At 45.4% G+C, this 15,913-nt stretch overlaps 1 protein-coding gene across 6 annotated transcripts in view; it reads left to right on the forward strand.

The window, feature by feature from the left end:
- Window positions 1–1,252: 1,252 nt before the first annotated feature.
- ARID1B (AT-rich interaction domain 1B) overlaps window positions 1,253–15,913 on the forward strand; it is a 332,937-nt gene continuing 318,276 nt past the window's right edge. For all 6 annotated transcript variants that reach the window (XM_033011608.2, XM_033011610.2, XM_033011612.2 and 3 more), the window contains exon 1: window positions 1,253–3,163. In XM_033011608.2, coding sequence (XP_032867499.2) covers window positions 1,343–3,163 — 1,821 coding nt within the window. In that variant the 5' untranslated portion in view covers window positions 1,253–1,342. The remainder of the gene's footprint in view (window positions 3,164–15,913) is intronic.

The following is a 15,913-nucleotide window of genomic DNA, read 5'->3' on the forward strand; positions in this document are numbered from 1 at the left end:
ACAAGTGTCTTGTCTGTACTGAAAATTACATTGTTTGGGGAAACAATTATGAGACCGAAAATGTCTCACTCTCCTTGATCAACTCCTGTTGATCTGCAAGTAAGTGCACAGAACATACTGAAAACTGCCCTGTATATAAAAGCATCATCGGTGCAAATGACCGTTAGGATTTGGAGACAGCTGGACGATGTGGACAACAGCAAAGATGCTACCGCTGCAGAATTTTAGGTTAAATTTTATAACCTTCTGTACCCACAATATAAATCTTCGGGTTAGTGGAACAAACCCCCAAGTCGTGTTTTTCCGTGGAACGGCAAATGTTTCCCTGCCCTTGGAACACAACGAGAAGCCTTTTGAGCACGACAGAGGGGGCTGGGGGGCAGCGCGCGGTCCCCCGAAGTTTGACCGACCCACCCGCCCCAGCACACCCGGACGCGGGGCACCGCGTTTGCGGCTGCCCCCCCCCCCCTCCCCGCAGCGGCCCACGCGGGGCAGCGCCGCCGCCGGCCCCACACCCCACCCCCCGCGGCGGGGACAGCCCCAACCCGCCACCCCTCAACCCCCCCCCGCGGCGCCCAGCCGGGCCCGCCTCGGAGTGACGCTTGAGTTGGGCGCTTGGCTGCCTCCTCCGCCGAGCCCGGGGCGCGGCCGCCACTCTCGGGGCGCACACGAGTGGGACCGGGCTGCGAGCAGGGGCACCCGAGGGGGCCGCGCCCCCCCTAACACCACCCCCCGTCCCGTCCCGTCCCGTCCCGTCCCGCCGCGCCGCTGGCGGCGGCGGGGAGCGGAGTCCAGTCCGCGTTTTGCGAGTGCGCGGGCGCGCTCGGGGCGGAGGGGCGATGGCTGCCGGCGCTGGCTCGCTCGCTCGCTCATGCCATGCTGGGCCAGCGCGGCTCCGCCAGGCGTGTGTTTACCCATATCCGGGTTAGAGAGGAAAGGAGGAAAAAAAAAAAAAAAAAAAAAAAAAAAAAAAAGTTTCATTTAAACCTGAACAAAAAACTTTCAACATGAAATCACACAGCAGGAACAGGCACAGACCGTAAGGCGTTCTTACCATTTCTAATCTCAATCACGGACTCGGGGAGGGAAATTTCTGTAATTTGGTGCAAGCGCAGCGGTCCGCAGGGGATACTCTTGGCTCAGTCAAGTCCCTGCCCCGGCCGCTGCTCTTTCTGCCCCTCTTCCCACCCTCCCCCCACCCCTGCTCGCCCCCCCTTTTTTGAGGGTGCGGGTCGATTTTTTTGCCTTTTCGATTTTTTTGTTTGGTTTTTTTTTTTTTTTTTTTTTTTTTTTGGTTAGTTACTATTATCACTACTAATTTCTCCGGACTCGCAATGTTGCGATGATCATGGCCGCGCAAGTCGCAGCGGCTCCGGCGGGTGCGAACAACAGCAAGGGCAAAGCCCCGAGCCTGCCGGGGGGCCTGGGCCCGGAGCGGGGCCCGGGGGGGGCCGGGGCCGCCGCCGCCGCAGGGGCGCCCGGGCCGGGCCCCGCGCTGGGGGTCGGAGAGGGGAGCCCGGCCGGCGGCAGCGGCGGCAGCAGCAGCAGCGTGAATAATGTAGATCACCATCTCCTCCTCCACCACCACAGCGAGCCGCTGAACATGGCCAATAACGCGGCTCCCGCCGCTGCCGCCGGTAACAACAACAACGCCAGCGGCAGCGGCGGCTCCTCCTCGGAGCCGGCTCTGAAGGAAGGTGGAAGCTCCTCGGCGTTATCTTCATCTTCTTCGTCTTCTTCCTCCTCCTCCTCCTCCTCCTCCAACCCGGGCTCGGCCATGGAGACGGGGCTGCTCCCCAACCACAAGCTGAAGAGCGTCGGAGGCGATCACCCCGCCGCGCCGCCCCACCACCACCACCATGCCCACCACCCGCATCACCATGCCCACCACCACCATGCCCACCACCACCCGCACCACCACCACCATGCACTACAGCAGCAGCTAAATCAATTCCCGCCGCCGCCGCCGCCGCAGCAGCCGCCGCCTCAGCACCATCCCGTGCAGAATAACAACAGCAGCCTCGGCGGCGGCGGCGGCAGCGGCAGCAACAACAACGGCGGTGGCGGTGGCGGCGCTGCTCAGCCCAGTGCAGACATGGAGCAGCAGCAACATGGAGGAAAAGACAGTGTTTTGGGCGCTCAGGCCGAGCCCCCCCAGCAGCCGCAGCAAATGCTGAATAAAGGCGCCGACGAGGAGGAGATGCCCGGCAAGATGGGCGAGCCCATCGGTGGCCGCTACGATCACCCCGGCTTGGGACCCCTGGGCGGACAGCAGCAGCCCCAGCAGCCGCCCCCGAGCGCTGGGAGCGGCGGCGGCGGCCTCGGCGGCGGCGGCGGCGGCGGCGGGAGCGGGGGAGGCGGCGGCGGCCCCTCCGCGGTGGGTGTCTCGGAGTTCAATAGCTATTATGGCAACGCTGCCCCTGCCCCTGCCAGCAGCGCTACGGCGAGCCGCGCCGGGCCTTGCTTTGATCAACATGGCGGACAACAAAGCCCCGGGATGGGGATAATGCACCCCACGGCGGCCCCCAACAGCATGGACCCCCTGCAAAACTCCCACGAAGGGTACCCCAACAGCCAGTACAACCACTACCCGGGCTACGGCCGCGGCCCCGGCGGCGGCGGCGGCGCGGGCGGCGGCGGCGGCGCGGGAGCTGTGGCGGCGGCGGCGGCGGCGGCGGCGGCCGCCGGGGCAGGCGGCGGCGGCTACGGGGGCTCCGCGGCGGGCTACGGGGTGCTGAGCTCCCCGCGGCAGCCGGGCGGCGGCATGATGATGGGCCCCGGCGGCGGGGCCGGCCTCGGCAAGGCTGCTGCCGGCGCGGCGGCGGCGGCCGGCGGCTTCGCGCGGTTCTCCGGGCAGAACCAGCACCCGTCCGGGGCCACCCCTACCTTGAACCAGCTGCTCACGTCCCCCAGCCCCATGATGCGGAGCTACGGCAGCAGCTACCCCGACTACAGCAGCCCCAGCGCCCCGCCGCCGCCGCAGCCCCAGCCCCAGGCAGCGGCGGCCGCCCCGGGAAGCCAGCAGGCAGCGGCGGGCATGGGCATGGGCAAGGACATGGGCGCCCAGTACGGAGCGGCGAACCCGGCCTGGGCAGCGGCACAACAAAGGAGTCACCCGGCGATGAGCCCCGGCAACACCGGCCAGGCCATCAGCAGGACCCAGGTAACCCCCCGCGCTCCATTCCTGACGGCTCCCCGCCTCCGTGCCACTCGTGTCGGGCCTTAGTTTCTTTATCATTCACTTTTTTCCTCCCCCCCCCCCCCCAGCCCCCTCTCTCCTTTTTTTTTTTTTTTTTTTTTCACCCCCGTTTTTTTCTTCCTTTTTTTTTTTTTTTTTTTTTTTTCTTTCTCCTCCGGGTCAGTTCTGCTGCTCGCTGCCTCCGTAGCAAGGGTGAGCAGCGCACAATGCGCGGCCCCGCGGGGGCCGGAGGCATCGGAGCGCGGCTTTCGCTGCCGAAATCAGGCTGCTCTCAGACCCAATTTTTATATATATTTAGATATATATATATATTCCCCCCCCGCTTCCACTTTGAAACAGCGACGGAGAGAGGCAGGGCCCGGAGGGCAGGCAGCTTGGGACGGGGGGGGGGGGGCATTTTGTAACCGGAGTGTCGGGCCCAGGGGGCTCCCGGGCGATAACGTCCATTATGTTTCACGGCGATTTTTTATTTTTTTTTCCTCCTCTTTCTCTTCTCCCCCCCCCCCCTTTTTTTTTCTTCTTTCTAACCTGTTATTTTTTTGAACAGAACGAGTTGCGCCGTTTTACGCTCATAGCGCTTTAGTTTGTCGCTGATGGAGTTACCGCAGCGAGATCCACGGAGCGCGGCTGGGCTCCTTTTTCTGTGGGAAGAGCGCGCGTGTGTGTGCGTGCGCGTGTGTGTGCCCGCGCCTCGGCCCGCGCGGCGCGGGCCGGGGCGCGTGGGGTGCCTCGGGCCGGTGACCTTACGGGGGGACTTGCCCACCAGCAGAAGCGCGCGTGGGCGCGCGCGTGCTCGCGCGCATGACTACGTTTCTCTTCCCAAACACACGCGGAAATCCAATCTGGGGGGGGGGGGGGAGGGGAAGAAAAAAAAGAAAAAAAGAAAAAAAGAGAAAAAAAAAAAGGGAAAAAAAAAAAAAAGAAGGAAAAGTCCTTGGCGTCAGGGAAGGGGCGCGGGCACCGGGCGAGCCGTCACCCCCGCCCGCCCCCCCCCCCTGCCCCCAGCCCGGTAACTCCGCCGATCGATCGATCGATCGATAGCCGGGCGCGATGATCGCGGGGCGGCGGGCCGTGGCGCAGCGCCTTTCCGGGGCGGTGCGGAGCGGAGCGGGGAGCCGGGTGGCCGGGCCCCGCTGTCCGGGCGGGCCCGAGGAGCGGCCGGGTCTCCTCCGCCAGGTTCGGAATTTGAATTGTGGAGGTAAACTGGCTCGCAACCGTCTCCAGACAGCTGCCTCCGAGTTGACATCTAATCTGCCATCTGATTGGCTCCCCGCTCGCCATTGGGCACCTCGCGCCGCTGATGTAAATAGAAGTGCTGAGCGGCGCAGTCACAGAAACCCCCGCCGCAAATAACACCCGCCAGTCGCGCCGGCGGGGCGAGGCGGCGCGGGCGGCGCGCGCGCACGGCCCCGGCCGCGGGGAACAGCCAGGGGCATCACCCCCCCCCCCCCCCCCCCCCCCTTCCCAACCCAGTCCCCCCCGCCCCGTTCAGTTCGGTTAGGCGACGTGTTGGTTGCTTTTTGTTGTTGGTTTTTTTTTTCTTTTTTTGTTGTTTTTTTTTTTTTTTTTGTTGTTGTTTTTTTCTGGGCATCGATTTATTTCTTGTTTCAGATTTTTAATTCCGTGCTAATTGGAGGCGGTAGGGGAGTTCTTGTTAATAACAGCGCTGGGGCGAGGATTTGGGATTTCAGGTCACGCTTGCGCCTTTGAAAGCATTTTGTAGTGTTGCACCTTATGGATATTATGCAAGGGATTAGATTTCTGTAAACAAAAAAAAATCCAAATACTAATTTCATTACCTTTCTATTAGCTTGATACCCAACCTGTGCATGGCTCTGAAAAAAACCCTTGTTTGCATGTAGCTGCTGTAGGTGAGAAAACGCCGTGTGTTGTACAAAGAAGGGAAAAAGGAGCTGTTCTGTCAGAGGTTGCATTTGTTTCATCTCTGCAACGAATCCAGATATTGGGGGGAAAATGTGCTTTTGCGTTTGAATTGTGGTTAGAATACTTCAAGAAGCATCAGGAGTTGTTGGTCTCATTTTTCTACACAAGTGTGAGGTTAGGCTTGAATTCTCAGTAGGAAAGTGAATTGTGTTCAATGGAGTCGTGCATTAGAATTTTATGGGTTTCTTTTCCCTTCAATAAGATCTTTCTGTTAAGAACTGTTAAATCTTTTAATAGCTTTTAATAACGACTGACAGGAACAAGTGCAGGTGTATGCTTTTGGGGTCCTCAGGCAGCTGGATCTTTCCATAAAGTAATAAACGGAACCTGGAGAAAACCTCGCTTAATATCGTGAACGGTGTATTCATCCTGAAAAAATAATAATAGAAACCCTGGGTGGGCTGGATGTGTGTGTTTGGCTACTTCCAACAGACCACTCCTGTCATGTTTTAAATTTTTATTCCATTTCCTTCCTAGTTCTTCAAAAGGAAGTTAGATTTTTTTGAGAGTGTTAATTTTTACCTTTTTAAATTTGCACTGGTAAAAGGGTCACTGGAAGCCATAAGGTAATGTGACCTTACATGCGTAACCTTTAATAATTAATTTAAAAATATTTGCATTGCCTGCTTTATTTTAAACACAGGTAGTTCAGAATTTATGGCTTTAAAAGCTAGGGAAATCATCATCAGATAATCATAGTACATGTTAGTTCAGAGTGCTATTTCTTCACAGCAGAAATTGTTTAAAGTATTTTATTTTTATTGGAGGAGTGAGAGTAAATTCATTATGTCCTCAGTATGACCCTTAGAAATACTTCCTTGTATTTATGGGTTTACATCCTCTCTCACAGATTTCTGATTTCTTCTTTTTTTTTTTTTTTTTTTTTTTTTTTACCATAAGAATTATAATGCAGCTTAGAAAGAATAGTCTGGCAAGGGCACAATTTCTTTGATTTTTTTTTTTTTAATAATTATTACATTTTCCTCAAAATAATTGTTATAAAGGCAAGTCATCAGTGTTCTTTATATTATGATTTTTTTCTCTAGCCAGTAAGTGATTAATAAATTTTCTTAGTTTTTAAGTTAATATTTTTTAATGTATAAAGTAAGTTGTGTCAAATAAATAAATACTTACCATTAGCTTACAAATAAATACTTACAGAAGGCAATTATTTTTGTACATTGTTTCTCATTTTTAATTCCCATGTATCAATCTCCATATATGTTGTATCATTAAGAAGATAAATTGTTTTTTTGAAAAAGAATGGAATATTCAGTCCAGCACTTGAACAGAAGGCTTGTCTTTTATTTTTTTTTTAATAATCATCTGTGTGTTTACTCTCTATATGTGTATACACACGTTAGAATGTACTCACTGTCATGTGTCTTTGCAAAGCAGATGATGATTGGCCCCTATGCCTATAAGAAACTATTGTGCTGTGAACAGAGAAAAAGGACCGTCAGTAGGCTACAACATTTGAGATACTTGTTGAGGAAATTCTTACCTCAGCATGGGTAATTTTTGTAATACGCAGAACTGTGGTGTCTCACTCTGAACTGACTTCTGTGTTTGTCCAGCCTTTTAAATCATGTAAGAAAATTTTGCTTCCATTTCATTTAATCGCCTTGCCCAATCATGAGACAAGATGTAAGCTTGAAAAAAGAGGCCTCTTGTTTCTGAAGAAACACACGTTTTCAAAGCAGATGGATATTGCTCATGCGGATACATTGATTTGATTGTGGAGGAGTTGTGTGATGCTAGTACAGTACCTTGTCATTCAGTTATTTTGATTATTGATTTAATTCCTTGGCGGTGTACAGATATTTAGCTTCCTGAGGCTCCTTTTATTCTTCACTTCTGATTTGCACTGCAGTAGCTTAACACATTCGCTGGCCTCTCTGTGTGTCCTTTATATACATCTTTCTCCTTTGTGCATGTGCGTAAGATTTACATACACCTACACACAAAGTGAGAACCTGGGTCTTTTCAGGAGTACCTGTATAGCATAAAGTATATGGCAAGTGTTAGAAAAAAAAAATCTGTCGAGCTTCTCTGAGTTTGTGTGTGTATCAGTTGTTTGTTTTGCAGCAGAGAAACTCAGAATATGCCTGATTCTGCAGCTCTTTTTATGCCAAATAGATTGCCCGTGTTGGGAGTTCTGGCTAAGCCAGGGCTGCAGAATCATGTCCTGTGCCTGAAGGCCATTAAACAGCTGTTAGTGTGGTGAATAGATTCTTGATGTCTCAATGGGAGAATAAAATATATTTTTCCCCATGCATTTTCAAATAAACAGTTTAGTATTCACATAGCTTCTGTTTAGAAGTAGCAAATAGCAATATTCTCAGTTAGTAGCATCTATATATATATTACGACCATATATTTGACACTTTGTGGTTTGGTGTTCAGTTATTGGTTTCTGTAGTAGCGCTTATGCCTACATGTTGAACAGCAGGACCCTGTGTACGAGATACAATAAAGAAAGAGAGATGCAAACCTGTCTGCTGTATTGCTGTATTACTGCCTCCATCACGTAAGGGTTCTTCAACTAAGCAGTCGATTGCTGTCTTTTTGGCATTCTGATTCAAATCTGTGGGGATGAAAACTTAAGTCATTTAATCCATTGCTAAATTTTCTAGTTAGACATGTAACATAAAAATTTTTGAAATTACTAAGCTAGGTCTGTTAGGTGATGCTTTTTCAGTCTGAAGCAGGATCTTGGTTAAAACTAGATGAAATTTCTGCAATGGAAACAAATTTCAATAGCTGCTGATAGGTCTTCCTCTTTCTTACTTTTCCACCTCAAATATTTTATTGTAGGTATTTTGAAATTCTCATTGTTAACATGAGAACGGCAGTAGTTTATTTATCCTTATGTCCTTAAGACTGTACCTGTGTCCTAACTAGTTACATTTCAGTACTTTTTCAAAATGTGCCATTTATCGTGAGGCTTTGAAGATTCTCTGTGGATATGTAAAGTAGTGTTGCCAGACTCGCTGTGCATGCATGCTCAAGGCTGCAGAATTTCAGTAGCATGTGTTTGTGGTAGGCTAACTTGCTAGAATCTATTTCAGAATTGTGATTATTAAGGTACTTGGGAAAAAACTTTTTTTCTTTCAATTTTGGGGCTATTTACATAGTGCTAAATACATGTTTCGGTAGGATTGAATGAGGACTTTAATTAAACTTAAATTAAAAGTATACCGTAGCGGTTTTCAAATTTGTTTTGAAAACTACTAATAGAAAAGTGGTACTAAGCAGTCTTGGTTTTGTATTGCTTGGTGCTGAGAGAAGCAAATAAATGTGATGACGACAATCTTGTGGAGCCTATCGTATTAGAGTAAAATTTATTTTAAAGAAGCCTTACCTGTTAATAAATTTAAATATTATATTTTAGTAAACCTGAAAGGTTGCTGTACATCTGATGTATGTTTTGCCATTCAGATCACAAGGTTGCCTTTTGATTTTTTCTGTTACCTAATCATATCTAATCTTGCTCATTTTTACACACAAATGCTGATGTGCTGGCACAGCGCTGAAGTGTTTGTGTTGCAGGTGGACAGGAGGACTTCTGTTGTTGTACTTCCAGTTCTGGGAGTGTAGCATCCAGTGATCCACCAGGAATACGTCTGCTCCAAAAGGGCCAAACCAGTCCAGGGTGGTATTCCACTGCAGTCAAGGAATGCTCAGGGATGAATGTGCCCCAAGATACATATGTCATTTGTGAACACTGTGTTTTGGGGATAATAGATGGCTAATTTGTACAGGATTATTTTTAACTAACTTTATTTTCTCAGTAAAAATGTTTCAAGTATGTTTGATTTTTATCTTTCTAGTTTGCCGTGCACTGGAGTAGAAGATGATTCTTCCTGTTGTACTGGGTGGGGAAACTGAGGCACATAACATACACCTTCCTTCAGCCAGGCACACCTTGGCACAACTGAAAACAGAGGCCTCCTAGAAATAAATAGGGTTTTGGTGCCGTAAAATTTAGCTTTTGAATAAATCCAGTCTTATTGTGAACACATTATGTTCTGGGAGAATTTAAGCTTCACAGGCATCTATTCAAACAACTGAGAAGACAAATGACTGAGCAAAACGAGGGATTTGTCTGCTGTGTCAATATAGTCACCTTAAACTAAAGGCACCGTCATCTAAAATTCAAGTATTCCTTGCACTGTTTTATCATTACATACTCAATGCCATCTATATAAAGTCACTGGATTTCTCACAGAAATTAAACTCTTAAGGAGAATTGAGTTGAACAAGTGCCCAGGAGCTTAGCTGGTGTTGCAGAACTTACCTTCTGATGAATGTGATGTACAGAGCAGAAGTATGTGCTGGGGGGGAGTGGGGGCGGGGTATGGGGGTGCATGCACAGGCTTCCTTGCCACCAGGTCCAGTTGTTCTATCTGGCAGATAAAATGTCTTCATTTTTAAAGTGAACAGATTTGATGCAGAAATCACAACCGTCGTGTCTTGTTTAAAGATTGCTTCTCATATGGGAATTGTTCTTACTGCAAATACAAAGTACCTTTTAGCAAATTTTGTATTCCCTGTATAGGTACCTTACTTCATCTGAAGGCACCTGCAGCTATTTAGAAAATTGTTTAACCTAAGATCATCATCCTGATGCCATTATCAAAATGTTTCATTTATGTTTATTAAAACCAGTGTGAAATCTGTGTAAAAGTTCTCAGTGGGTATGGTTTGAAAGGGTGTTGATGTAACATGCATTTATATTACATGTACAGTGGAAATGTTAATTTCCTTATAAACTATCAAACCAAGTTGTGAGGCTGCTGAATTTCTGAATGGGTAGGAGCCAATTTGTAGATATAAAATAGAGTTTGTACGTTCTCCAGTGTGTGTAAGGAATTGCTTTCAGTACAGAGCTATCAGTGTTTAATTGACTTGCATATCACTTCATGCATTTGAATCATGGTGGGTTTCGTAGCTATAGCAGAAGGATGGAGCATGTATAGAAGTATGTAATCTATTTATTAGTTTCCTTTCTCCAATTTGAAGAACTATTAGTTAATCTTTTGCACCTGAACTTGCCCAATTGCAAAATGGTGTTCTGCATTTAAGAATTCATTGCTGTACCCTGTCTTCCCTCCTGCTTTGTAGCCTTCCCAGACTTGAGAAGGTACTGAATTTAGGTTTGTGATCTGATAATTGTTTTTGAAGACATCCATCTGAGTGATAGGCCCTCTGACGCTTCCATCTGTAGGGCTGTGTCACTGATCTCCCCCTGCCACCCCCATTAGCCTCTTTCTGATCATTGAGGGAGGAGGTGGGGAAGGAATTCTCTGCTAATCTTTTTTCTGCCTTTTTTTTTTTTTTTTTAAAAAAAAAAGTAGATGCACTTGGGATTTTTGTTTGTTACTTATTTTCTTTAGTATGTTTGCTAAAAAATTATCATGAAAATGGGGAAAACTCTTAATGTATAACCTCCCCTCCTTTTTTTTTTTTTTGTGTGTGGGGGTGCATACTGTTAGTTGTGTTACTAGTAGGGTTTTGTAAGCTGTTACTTTAAACTGTTACACTCAGAATTCTTTTTTCCTTGAGAGCTTTCTTTGGTATTTAGGTATCTACTTACTCAAAAAACAAATCTTTAGTAGCACAGATCTCTGTTGGATGTTAGTAATTTTTTTTACCTCTGTTAGTTGCAAAGTGTTTTTGATTCTGCCAAGTTACTGAATCAGTTTATTTGCCCTTTAAAGACCACGTGGCCAGATCCACTGTGAAGTTCTATTGTTGTAGCTATGTAGTTAGGTTCAGGGAATTAATTGCATCCTTGACTAATTGCTGTTGTGGCAAACCCCTTTGTATTTAGCTTACCATTAGGGTGGTAGTGTATCTGCACTGGCAAAATAACAGCCTTTATAAGTAACCTCTCCTGAGGGGTTTATAGGTATGGCTGTGAAGACAGAGGTAACTTGCTGAGATTTTCACAAGGTAGATAGTTCCACAACATGTTTTGGTCACGTTTTAAAAGTGTGAAGTGGTCTGTGTTATGCAGGAAAGCAGGGGCTGTCTCCTCGTAGCAGAGTCCTTGGTACAGCTGGCTTTCACAGAAAGACCTGAAGTTTGAGCATGGTTGTTTTTTGTTTGTTTGAGTAAAGAAAGAAAATTGGTTCAGAAAAATCCCAAAAGGAGAGATCCTGTTTTAAAACATAATTGTAGTCATGTGTGCTGTTCCCAGTGTGGACCTAGCTTAATTCACAGATTGATTGAAGTGGGATAGTGCCTTCTTTACACAAGCAGTGAATTCAGCCATGGTAAGTAAATTATGTGACTTCAGGAAAATGGTATTAGCAAAGAATTGGTGCAGGAATTCTGGATAGCTGTCTGCTGACTGTATGATCTAAAGGTAGCTGGTTTCATTGTTGGATACGTTGGTTTCAGTAGGTTAAAATAAGGATTATATTTGCCTCATTTAATTATTTGAGTTTAATGTGTAGTTCTAATTACAGTGTCATCTAGAATAAATAGGCAGCCTAAATACTTGTTATGTGTGAAGGCATCCAGTCTGCACTGTACCTTCCGCTCTCCATTTGTTTGGATGGGATCTGAGACTAGGTGTTCCCAACGTTGATCGTGTTACTTGGTTAGCTTGTCAGACTTACTTGTTTGTAAGCAAGGTACTGAAACATCAGCTCTGAAAATTTCTTTTGAAAGCACAAGGACGGGATTTGTAGTTCTTAAATTTTACTCTTTTAAAGTTAAAAATAAAGATAAAGAGGTTTGTTTTGACAGCATCAAAGGAATATGCTGGTTTATTTGCAGCCTTTGATTTGGGTGGAATATATGGAGTTCTGTATTTTTTTGTATAGCAATTTATATTGTGATTATTTTGGATATTCTGATTATACAAAATGGTAGTATTGATGTCTTACTTTCAGGCATGATTTATGGAAAATAATTGTGGCTTTGTGATTTTTTTCTTTTTTTTTTTTTCCCTAATTCAGTGTTTTTTAGCAGTGTGAAATTCCCAAATCAAGAAACACAAGCATGTTCTTTAGAACTTTGGCTGTTTTAAGATATTTACAGATGGTCATGCATAGAGGCTATTTAAAGAAATATTTCTGGAAAAATTACAGGTCGGTACGTTTGAGGCTGCTTTATTTGAGTATCAGCAGTAGCAAAATAATTTATCTTTGCAATTTTACTTATATTTGAAAGTCCTTCCTCCCTGTAAACAGAAAGGTAGACCTCTGTGAGGCAGGTAACTTCATGGTGCCCTGTATTTAGCGGTCATGGAATGTGCCAGGAGTATATAGATAGGTGTTAGTTGGTTGTGTTCTGTTTTCCGTAATGTGTTTTAGAGTGAAGTTTTGCTCGACTGAGGAATTTCCAGCCTGTGGAAACGCTGACTGGCGATGGAGGTTTGCCGGGGAGGAGAGGAGAGCGGGCTGGGTTCTGGGCTGATTACAAACGTGGTATTTGTAGCGTCTGTAAAAGTTTCACACATGAAGCAAACTAGTTAGCTTGTATAGCGTCACATGATCAAAATATTTTTCCCCTTGCCGCTGCCAGAAGCTATCTATTGCTTTTCAACAATCTCGCTTGTCGGGCAGCAGGCCAGGGCGTGCGAGGCGGCCCCTTACGTGAGCTGCTCCATTCTTCACCTCCCCGGCTGGAGTGCCCTGACCTTCACATATGGAGATTAGCCATGTGCTCCCTCCATTGAAACTTGCTGCCTCAGGAAGAAAGGGTGTTGTGTTTTTTTGTTTTTTTTTTTTTTTCTTGTGTGGTGGGGTTTTTTTTTGTGTGTTGTTTTTTTTTTTTTTTTTTTTTTTTTTTTTTAATTCCTCAGGGAATTTGACAGCCATTCATCCCTGACCTGAGCAGAGGTAATGCAAGGAAATGGGATTCCAGTGGCGTGCTGGGAGGCACTGCTTCACCTGCGGGAGCCCTGAGTGGAAAGGGAGAAGATTGGGGAATATTTAGTTTATTTTGAGCAATAGTTCTTGACTGCGTGTCAATTAGCTGCCTGTCGCAGGAGGTTTTCTCCCGATCAACGCTCTGTCCTCGCATCTTCGAAACAACGTTGCATGGACTATTTCCAGTGGTTTTCTTTAAGTGACACTTTTTTTACATTTAAAATGGTATTTTCGCTACTAAAGAGATACTGTATTTGTTTTTCTTGTATGTTATACTTTGGTTTACAATATATATTTTTTTTCTCTTCTAAACCCTGTAGCTGGCACCCATCACTTGTGATAGTCCCCTCCATCCTGGCACAAAACCCTTTTTCACCACTAACAAACTGTAGGAGCTACTACTTCAGTGACATTTTTGAGATTTTTAACTTTCTGTAGAATACTTTTTGTTGTTGAACATGTGGTATGCAAATACAGGGGAAAATAGTGCTACAAAGTATTTTGTTGTGGTTTTTTTTTAAGTATTAAAAACACATTTTGCTTTTCTAATAAACCCCATAACCAGACCTTTTAATGTTTTGATATAAATAGCAATTATACTAACTGAGATCCAACCACAAGGAAAAGAACCCATTTAAAATCATTCAGAAGAAAAGTTCCCAACTTAATTGAGCTCTTCCTTTATAGAGGAGGGGCTGATTGGGCAGCACCCAAAGTAGACTGTATGGTGTTTTAGAACAGTCGTATTGAAGTGCTCAGTGTGTTGCCATAGTTGCCAACATTTATAAATAAAGAAAAAGATTTTTCCAAGAATTAGGTAGGGCTCTGAAGGCTACTGCAGCCTAAATTGTCAAGAGTTTTATATGTGAATGCTGGTGACAATTGGAATGTTTTCTGGATGAATTGAGACCCTCAAAAAGTTTCAGATTTAAGTACACTGGTTGATTGTCTCGTATATTGGGGTAGCATTTAGGGTTTTGGTTGTTTACGAGGAACTTGCCAAATGCAACGCTTTGTGAACAAGCAGTGGAGAGGGATTGCCTGTCCCAGGAAGACTTTGCATAGCCCCCATTTCCTCCTTTTAGTTCTTCCACAGCTCGCTTTAATAACAATAATAATAACAGGCTTTGTTACTAGGAAGATGGTCAGGGAGGGCCTGAGTGAGCTTTTACTTCGCTAACGTGGTTGGCAGAATGGTGGATGTGTTCCTCTACTTTTTCTGGAGATACTCACACTATTATGTGTCAGCTCTGTTGTGGGATATGATTGCTCAAGGCTTTTCCTCTGTATTTTCTCCTGCAGGGAGAGATGTATTTGTGGATTATTTTCATTTGTCTCACTTCTTTCCTTCCTGAAGTTATACTACTTTTATCCAAACATCACCGTCTTTTTTTGTTCCCTTGTCTTGTGATACTACTTTTCCCTTCTTTAAATGTTACCTCCAAATTCCTATTTTTCTCACATTCCAAATCATTGGAGTGATGGAAAAGCCATCCTTATTGTCTTCTGCCATTTTACAGTTGGATGAGAGTGAGTAGTGTGACCATATATCCAGGGAGAAAATAGCTTTTGAGTGACTCTGGTACCCATCCCTCCCTCTGACTTGCATTTGCTCTTCTCTGTCCTTTAAGGAATCTGTGCACAAAAGTTGTCGGGGAAAGAAGGACAGCAGGGACAGTGCCTTTGCTAGCCAGCTTCCTGGGTAGGCTCCTCTAGTGATGGGAGGTTAAGTTGCATTTGGAAAAAAAAAAAAAAGCTACCAAAAACCCAACTAAGCAAGCTCCCAAATCCTGGCAAGACTTGGCAATGTAATATGAGGAATCATATAAGTAGTTATCTGTGGGTGATGATGCTGTTGGTTTTTTTTTTTTTTTTTTTTTTTTGATTCTTCTAATGCTGATCCTCTAAGTAATAGCAGACATAGAAGAGAAGAGAGGGCAACAAAAAAAGGAGACAAAAGCAAGCTGTAATGTTGATGTGCACAGTTTCTTTACTATTTATCTGGCATGGCAGCTGTAATTAAAAATATCTCTTTCTATATTTGCCTGAAAGATATTGGAAAGGATGTCAGCATGAAAATTAAAGTGTGGTGTTGCTGTGTATATGGAAAGTGTAGAAAAGACAGGAACTGAGGAGAGGAAACACTTTGCGTGAAATTGTCTATGTTAAGTAGTGAATGTGTTGTGCTAGGTGCACTCCATGCAATTTTATAGTACCTGATATTTAATTTCATAGATTTCTTTTCCTTTTAATTCTCCTCAGAAGACTGGGGGGTATAGAGAGAAGCAAGCTGCCAACAGTGGTTGGTTGTTACTCCACCGTGTCATGTTTTCTTTGTGGGGATGTAGCTTGTTAAGATGGTGAATGAAGCCTGTTAAAAAAGTTAGTTAAGGTTCCATTGTTCTGGGAAAATACCTTAGGAATTCAAACAACAAAGGCCAATTTCTTCTTGCATGGTAGTCTTCAAATTCTATTGCTTTGTCTCTAAGACCACCTAGATATTTGGTTGCAACTGTCTTGTTCCTTTTAAAAAAAAAAATCTCAGACTTACCTGTGATAGTTACTCATCTTTTAGATTTGAAAGAGCTGAGTCTGACTTATGCTGTTTGTTCCTTCTCTTTACTGATTTTTAACATTCAGTTTAAATTTTTTCTTTCCTTGGATTAATGTCTACCTTGAAGAGATGTAGGAAGAAAGTAGATGCTTTTGTTAAAGGCTGCATCTGGTTATGGCATCATAACAGAAAGTTCAAATAATTACGATTTCTGATGACGCTTTTACTTCCTTGAAGTCCTTGAACTTGCATATGGTTGCCTGTCTTACTCGAGCAAGTTGTCTCAGTCAGGGTACCAGGAATAGATAGAAATGTAGTTTTTCTCCCCAG

Source organism: Tyto alba, unplaced genomic scaffold (genome assembly GCF_018691265.1).
Source record: "Tyto alba isolate M040663 unplaced genomic scaffold, T.alba_DEE_v4.0 Super-Scaffold_22, whole genome shotgun sequence".
Classification (NCBI taxonomy): Eukaryota; Metazoa; Chordata; class Aves; order Strigiformes; family Tytonidae; genus Tyto; species Tyto alba.